Source organism: Diospyros lotus, chromosome 8, assembly GCF_014633365.1.
Source record: "Diospyros lotus cultivar Yz01 chromosome 8, ASM1463336v1, whole genome shotgun sequence".
Taxonomy (NCBI): domain Eukaryota; kingdom Viridiplantae; phylum Streptophyta; class Magnoliopsida; order Ericales; family Ebenaceae; genus Diospyros; species Diospyros lotus.
The window spans coordinates 36,970,662-36,979,171 of record NC_068345.1 but is presented as its reverse complement, the minus strand read 5'-3'; the positions used below and the strand labels follow the sequence as shown (position 1 = coordinate 36,979,171).

The 8,510-nt window shown below is 38.5% G+C and overlaps 1 protein-coding gene across 2 annotated transcripts; it reads right to left on the bottom strand.

The window, feature by feature from the left end:
• Positions 1 to 244: 244 nt before the first annotated feature.
• Positions 245 to 6,942, bottom strand: LOC127807459 (tubulin beta chain-like). Of its 2 annotated transcripts, XM_052345323.1 has the most exons (4): positions 6,425 to 6,942; positions 5,229 to 5,498; positions 1,004 to 1,090; positions 245 to 863 (listed from the first exon to the last, which is right to left on the bottom strand). In XM_052345323.1, the coding sequence occupies exons 1-4, from the start codon at positions 6,825 to 6,827 to the stop codon at positions 328 to 330; spliced, it is 1,296 nt and encodes a 431-aa protein (XP_052201283.1). In that variant the 5' UTR covers positions 6,828 to 6,942; the 3' UTR covers positions 245 to 327. The 2 variants fall into 2 exon arrangements, with proteins under 2 accessions (XP_052201283.1, XP_052201282.1); XM_052345322.1 differs by lacking the exons at positions 245 to 863; positions 1,004 to 1,090 and adding an exon at positions 3,365 to 4,403 and having other exon boundaries at positions 6,425 to 6,937.
• Between the last annotated feature and the right edge of the window lie 1,568 nt (positions 6,943 to 8,510).

Genomic DNA, 8,510 nt, shown 5'->3' with positions numbered 1-8,510 from the left:
AATAGTATAAAAACTGTTTCTATTAACTTAATTAAATATTCATTGCTCTTCAGTATTCTTTCAGCAAAAAAGAATTAACTTAATTAAATTCACAATATATATTTCATACTTAAGGCTCCCCACAACTCTCAGCAATAATTTTCTTTTACTTTCAAAACACCCAATAAAAAGAATAACAAATCAACATGTGTTTCAACAACAAAAACAAAACCAATGTCATCAAACAGAGAACGGAAACTGATAAATCATAATGGGAACATCCAAAACATTTGGCTTAGAGACTTTAAATATTGATCTTCCAGAGTTGGCGCGCCTTGAGGTCATCTTCTAGAACTGTGACTGCAAACGAGCAATTACGTTGTTATCCACTTGGAAAGCCTTCGCAAGAACATCAGTGGTTATGTCGGGTTTGGATCCGAAGACGGCATTGGCAATGGTGATAACGCCAGGATTCTGGCTGCTGAGCGCTGCAATGGCCACTGCATTGCCATACCCAGTATTCTTCTGGAAATGGACAAGCCCCTGGGGAAACACGAACACGTCGCCCTTATGAAGGACCTTGGAAATGAGTCGGTTCTCCGGATTGGAAGTGACGAACCCTACGTAGAGGCTGCCTTCAAGAACCGTCAAGATTTCTGAGGCCCGAGGATGGGTGTGGGGCGGGTTGATCCCCCAGGGAGCGTAGTCGACCCGCGCCATGGCGATCCCTAGAGTGTTGAGTCCCGGCAACTGGGTTGCCGTCACCGGAGTGACCTTGGATCCGACGGCGTTGGATGTGTTGCCGGCCAGGTGGAGGCCGGAGAAGAAGAAGTCGTTGGCTTCTACAAGCTTTGGATCCTTGCAAGCTAGACCATTCAACAGCACTGCATTCATATATACACGCGGGCATGCCCACACATCAGAGCAGGATGACGAATATTTAAGGCTTTAATCACCATGCGCACAAGAAAATTAAGAAGAAATAATTAATGGGCTAGTTTTAATTAATTTTGCTTAATATTACCTGGGCTGTTTGGGTCGGCAACACAAAAGTCTTGAAGAGGGCTGTGATCAGACGCCATAGCCAGAGAGCAAGCCATAGCCAGGAGAACTGCCAGCAGAAGAAAATGATGAGAAGCCATTGGAGAAGCAGAGAAACACTGAAGTAATGGACAGTGGTAAGAAGAAAGATTAATTCTTGATGGGATGGGAAAAGAGTAACGGTTTGTGGTGTTTTTATAGAGGGAGTTTGGGGTGCCTAGCTAGTGGATAGCTCGTTGCCGTCCTCCAGACACAACGCCATGTCCAAATGAAGATTTGTTCTTCACTAGAGTGTTCATCGTTGAGGGCGTGTTGAAATTGTAAACGCGGGATTAATCATTCTTAGCTTACATGATGTAGGTAATTATCATCCATGCTCATTCATCGTGCCGGCTGATGATATCTAATTAATTAAATGCTTTAGTATTAAATAATTTGGATTAGAGAATTAATGTTAGCAGAAACCAAGTTCAGATGGCAGTACTGCATTGTACCAAGGAGCCCGCCGACAGGTGGGTCGTCGTCGTCGTTTTCTTTTTTATTTTTTCCAAAGATTGTATCTTTAGCTATCTTTTGATAGTCTTAAGAAAACAAAAATACTGTGGATATCTATCTATTCAATTAATTACTTAAATATTAAATTTAACATTTTTTTATTTTTAAGATATCCTCTAATTTTTTACTTAAAATAAAACTAACTATATTAATAAAATTTTAACTTATAACCTCTCTAAATTATAATTATAATTAATTATTATTATAATTAATCAATTATAACTTTACTTAATTAATTATAATTACGATTAATATAATTACATTAATTATAATTAAATTAAATTAACTAACATAATTTTGGTTAATTTAATAAAGTTATTAACGATAGAGTTTTAATGTTGAACACGTATTCAAAAAATTAAACACAATTTTAGTTTTCATTTTTATTTTTCTTACAGCTCATAGCAAAATCAAAGAACATTCAGAGTTTTTATTTTCTTCAACAGAAATGGAATGAAATGTACTGCAAGGAAAATGATAGAATGAACTGGTAAAGCCCTTTTATTCTTTAATTGGAATACATAGGCTTTGTTAAATAAATGGTGGATTGAGAAATTGAATTTGAATAATAAGGGAATTGTAACTTCGGAGAGAACACTCATTCAATATTTAATTGACTCTCTACACTTTAAAAAAAAAAAAAAGGATCTTGTAACTAAAATACACTCTGCTCTAGAAAATAAAGTGTAAAGTGTCTTTATGTTGTTTTTATTTTATTTTTTATTATATATATGAGATTATTTGAATTATTAAAAAATATATAGCGTTCATTCCTCATCTGATTCATGTTTACTCTTTCTTCTTAAACTAATATTTTAAGTTATTTTTAAGTTAAGAATTAATTGAGAGTAAATGAAAAACTTAATGGTGACTTCTAATAAGGTGACTAGAAAAGAAACCAACTCATAACCCAATACACACCAAGTTTGGACCATAATGAACAAAACTCAAATAATTTTTTAGATGATTTTCGAGAACAATGAGATATGAGATAGAGAAATTTTTGGTCAATAATTGCTTAAAATATACCTTTGGTCAATGGTTTCGAGAATGGAGTAGAAGAAGATAAAGATAATGATAAAGTAAAGACGATAACACTAAATACAAATAAAGATTGTTGTCTAATCTAATATAAAGATTGAGCCATAAGAGAGGAGGAATGCTTGAAGATGATGACGACAAATACAAAGAGGGAGAAGGGGGTGCAAATTAGGGCTTGGGAAGGTTTAATTTAGGAGACAAATATCTTTCATGAATTTTGAATGACACGTGATTTTATATTCTTCACAAGTGTTAACTTTTGTATTAAAAATAACTTAAAATATTAATTTAACAATGAATAATAGATATGATTAGACTAGAGATAAAATATTATATTTTTTAATATTTGAGTTTTGAATGTATAAAGCTTTTATTTTTTTTTTTTTAAGAAATAATATGCATCCATTAAATTATAATAGATGACATTAATAATTACACATAATTTTTTTATTTTTAAAACGTTCAGGAAGTGATGAGTGAATAAAACTGAAGAAAGTAGCTAGAAGAAATCGATTTAGTTTTTGGCTTAAAGGAGATGATAGATCTTGGATATATGTGCCATAAGTTATATTGGCAACTGATTTCATGTTTAACCTCTGCTAAAGCTTTAAAAACAGGGAGAGACTTCAATATATTCATTCAGGAACTGCAGCCAAAATTTCTATTTATTTTTTGTTAATGAGCCTAAGACACAAAATTACTTCCTTTAGAATACTAATATTATACCTTGTGCAAAACACAAACAACAAGTAATAACGATATGTTTCCAACATCAATCACTAATAATAATAATAATAACAATAATAATAAACAAGGATTCGGTAGTTACTGATGGTTGGTACTAGGCAACTGTTTAATTTCCCTCGACCTGTGAGCACAAAAGCCTAAACATAAATCCATGATGATTTAGATTGGGCAAATGAAAGCACAGGAAGGAACAAACCCACCTGGGCCACCTCCCAACTCCCATTACAAGTTCCACAATCCGTACACATAAATCCACTATATATGCCAACCTCTCGAATTAATCCCCTCCAGATATCACAGGCAAACACTTACTCACTCAGAACACAGGTGTTCCAGACAGATTACAGATTACAAAGGTGAACCTTAACCAACAATTTCCTCTTCTTCTTCTTCCTCCTCGTACTCCTCGTCATCCGCAGTTGCATCCTGGTACTGCTGGTACTCGGCCACGAGATCATTCATGTTGCTCTCCGCCTCTGTGAACTCCATCTCGTCCATCCCTTCGCCAGTGTACCAGTGCAAGAAAGCCTTCCGCCTGAACATAGCAGTAAATTGCTCGCTTACTCGCCTGAACATCTCTTGAATTGATGTTGAATTCCCAACGAAGGTCGATGCCATTTTCAGGCCCCTTGGTGGGATGTCACACACGCTAGACTTAACGTTATTGGGAATCCACTCAACGAAGTAGGAAGAATTCTTATTCTGCACATTTATAATTTGCTCGTCAACTTCCTTGGTGCTCATCTTTCCACGGAACATGGCTGAAGCAGTTAGGTAGCGGCCATGGCGTGGATCAGCAGCACACATCATGTTCTTGGCATCCCACATCTGCTGAGTCAATTCAGGGACAGTGAGGGCTCGGTACTGCTGTGAGCCTCTTGAGGTCAAGGGGGCAAACCCAACCATGAAGAAGTGGAGCCGAGGGAATGGAATAAGGTTAACCGCAAGTTTCCGAAGGTCTGAGTTAAGCTGTCCAGGGAACCGGAGACAGCATGTAACACCACTCATGGTAGCAGAGATCAGGTGGTTGAGATCACCAACTTAAACAAGACAGCAGAATTTAGTTAATTAAAATTGTTAAGAGCATGCGCCATTCAGATATCACCTCGTCACAGACAATAGCTGTAAGAAAGTGAACCATTTATCAAGTTTGTTTGAATGGATTTCATGTTTCTTTCAATTGTACGCGCGTGTTTGTGTGATTGTGTGTGTGTAAATTGGCTCTTTCCCAGCAAGAAGAGTGGAAATATAATGATCCACCGAAGTGTTCTTTTTTCTATTTTCATGGTTTGCTCATTGACATTAACCGTAGGGAAGCCATCGTGATAACTTATAGGAGACGCATATTTTGGTCTTGCAATGGTGTTGTGCGTGAAAGGTCGCCCCAGAAAGTGGCCAAACAGTTGTCAAATACTATATTCTCTGTCCCAGCTGGAATCGTTCATGATCAAGGAGGCCAATCTTTTTGCCACTCAGGGTAGAGCTTGTCCTGAGGCCATCCATTATAGAGCTTGGACAACAAAACGTTGTGGGGCATGTGAAGAGAATAAAAGAAGATCCTCTGAAAGAAAAGAGATTTCTATCCTTAGAATGAAGGGAGATGCTCTCATCTGTGTATGGTTTTTGACGGGAGAGAGCTTATCCTACTGGTCGGCACTCATTAACTGATTTGCTGGGTAACTTATAATCTGACAGATATATGGTGGTTCTTTTGTTTTTTTTTCTTTTCTTTTTGGCGCATATTACCAGTTTACAAGACAATACCCCCCCGCTCCCACCCGGCAGGGGCGGTGGCATACTTTTAAGCACTTCTGTAAATCTATATCGGTCAAAACAATTTAAGAAGAAACGAAAAACAGACTTACAAGTCGGGGTTGCAAGCTTGAGAGTTCGGAAACAGATGTCGTAGAGAGCTTCATTGTCCAAAACCATACATTCATCAGCGTTCTCAACAAGTTGATGAACAGAAAGTGTAGCATTGTATGGCTCAACGACAGTATCAGATACTTTAGGAGAGGGAAAGACTGAAAATGTCAACATCATGCGATCTGGATACTCCTCCCTGATCTTGGAGATCAGAAGGGTGCCCATACCAGAACCAGTGCCTCCACCCAATGAATGACAAACTTGAAATCCTGTCAATAATGCAAGTTTAAGTACAAATGAAACATGAATAAGCGTTTCAGCAATTTAGAGATGAAATGAAAGGATAGCATCTCAGAGAAATGGGGAGAATCTTCTTTGAGCAAGGAAAACTACTGAGGCAAATGCATAATGATAAGAAGAAAATTGCTATTAACTGCTACTATAATCCTGTTAGATATCAAATAGGTCATGTCAATGTAATCTACCCAATCAGCAATCACTATTTTTTATTAGTATCAAAATTTGTAATACTTTGTAGGATAAAATCACTAACTACTGCCAATATAAAGAAACCGTTAACCTGATTCGCAAAAACCAAATGTAATAAAATTGCAACCTCGAAGAAATAAAATGAAAGCCAAACAAAACTAAGCAATGCCCTTGTCATATCTAGATCAAATATTGCATGATGTGAATCCAAATCCCACTCAGAGAGAGACCAAACAAGCATTAGTGTACATTAGGAGTACAATTGCAGATCAAATGAGACTGAATATACAAGCCCCATAAAGAGAGAGAATAGAAAAAAAAAACTCAATTTTCAGAAAATTCCTTATCCAACCATCGCAAACCCAAATACAATAGAAACTTTTTCCTAAAGCCAATGCAGAAACCAACTAGACATAACAAAACCTAATCTTGAAAACCCCCAATTCACATCCCCTTCAATCAAAATTTTACTAATTATCCACGGATCCACACACAAAACAAAAAATATTTCATAATTTCATAAAATTCCAGACCTAATCATACATCAATACTAAAAAAAAAAAAAAAAAAGGAACCTGAACTAAAGGAGAAACGCGCATCAATTCGCAATTTCGCATCCACCCCAATCAATTCACAACGAATACAAACAGATCTGTTAATAAGACAAAACGAATTGAAAAGTTCGTCGAGCAACAAACCAGATTACCTTGCAAGCAATCGCAGTTCTCGGCCTCCTTGCGGACAACGTCGAGAACGGAATCAATGAGCTCGGCGCCTTCGGTATAGTGGCCCTTGGCCCAATTGTTCCCAGCGCCGGACTGGCCGAAGACGAAGTTGTCCGGGCGAAAGATCTGGCCGAAGGGGCCAGATCGAACGGAGTCCATGGTACCGGGCTCGAGGTCCATGAGAACGGCACGGGGAACGTAGCGGCCGCCGCTGGCCTCATTGTAGTAGACGTTGATGCGCTCAAGCTGGAGGTCGGGGTTGCCGCTGGCATCATTGTAGCGACCGGTGTGGTCGATGCCGTGCTCGTCGCAGATGACCTCCCAGAACTTGGCGCCGATCTGGTTTCCGCATTGACCACCCTGGATGTGCAGGATTTCTCTCATTTTCTCGGGAAACGGGCTGTTTGCGTCCGATGAAAAGCGGAGAGATCTCTGAAGCGATCAATAATCGGCAGTGGCCGCACGGAAATGGAGGCAGGGGGCGTTGGAAGGAAGCGGCATCATTGGTTATTTATACTGCGCATGTTTCCAGATATGCCCCTCTGTTTTCTAATATTTACCGGACTTACAAATGCTCATTTTAGTAATATCCAAATTCAAACTTGTTATATAAATAAAATTATGCAATGCAGCAGCTTTAGCGAGATATAAGAATTCAACTAATGTCACCGCCGCGGACATAGTACGGATGATTCATAGGGTAGAAGATTGTACTCAAGGATATAAGTTCGAGTCATGACAGCTGCAGTGTGAGAATTTTATCCTCTTGTGAGGGTGGCTCTTTGTAGGTACTATGTACTGTGTCTCCTACATTGGGGGTCATCATGTACCATGATTAACTCCTTTCACGTGCATGGGGTAGTGTGTGGAGGTCCTTGAGGTGAGGGATTTCACCTTTTGCACTAAAAAATTCAACCAATATCTGTAGCTATAACTCAAGTAATCATATGAGTAATATATCAATATCAGTTTTGTGGATTATGAATTTGATTCTTATCTTGCGTAAGGATCAAAAACTTAACTTATAATTAAAGACATGAGTATCGGGACATTACAAGGACTATCATTCCAAAAATTCACCTAAAATTAGAAAATAAAATTACTATTAGAAGGAAACATTAATTAAAAGATAATAATAATAAAATTAAAAAATAAATCACGTACATGAAGTCAGCTTCATGAAGCGTTCTATCATCTTTTTAAGAAGTCGCATTTACAAGATGTAAAGGTGTAATGTAAGGAGTGTGTAGTCATTTTTTAAAAGTTTACTCTTATTGTCTATAACCACATTCAAATTTTTTAAAAAAATAAATTAAAAAAAATATTACTCTTTTTAAAATTATTCAAGCGAACTCGAACATATAAATCATTAAAAAAGAAAAATCACCCAAACCTTCCCACCCAACGCGATCCACTCTTTTTGTACCAGCGTCTCTAAATTCAAGAATACTTATCATTCGATATCTTTCACCTTTTCTTTTGTAAATGTAATGGAAAGCAAAGCTGATAGTCAATCAGACCTCAACGCTACAATCAATCTTGACAAGCAAAGCAATCACTCGAACTTGTGATTTGACGGCGAAGGGACATGCACGTGCACGCATTCCTACTTGCGCTTGGGGGTGGAGTGGCCCAGAAACTGGTTACTGACATGCAGGGTTAATCGCTTGGGCTTGGGCCCCTGTAGGATAGGCTGCCACAATTTCAGACTCTTTTTCTGTGTTGTTCAGGATCACTATCAAGGAAAGTACCACGGTTTTGAAATATCTGGACAAACATTTCATGAGATATTTCTACATTCCCAATCTTTTTCTTCATAAATTTGATGGTATCATATAGAGATGGCAAACAGGTCGGGCCGGCCCGGCCCACCATCAAGTGGCCTGTGGGCCAAGCGAGCCGAACCAAATTGGCCTGTTTAAAAACGGGTTAGCAGATTGCTGGCCCTAACCCGGCCCTACACGGGCCCGCGAGCCAAACGGGCGAGCGAGGGCAAGGGCAAGACAGAGGGCGAGCGAAGGCGAGAGCGAAGGGCGCAGGCGAGGGTAAGGGCGAGAGCGAGGGGCG

What these genes read in the sequence shown, in the direction of transcription:
- LOC127807459 (XM_052345322.1), bottom strand. Translation starts at nt 6,827, where the DNA reads ATGAGAGAAATCCTGCACATCCAGGGTGGTCAATGCGGAAACCAGATC. An exon ending in GAACTGCGATTGCTTGCAAG is followed by an intron (nt 5,499 to 6,424) that starts GTAATCTGGTTT and finishes CATTATTGACAG; the next exon opens with GATTTCAAGTTTGTCATTCA. An exon ending in CAAGCTTGCAACCCCGACTT is followed by an intron (nt 4,404 to 5,228) that starts GTAAGTCTGTTT and finishes GTCTTGTTTAAG; the next exon opens with TTGGTGATCTCAACCACCTG.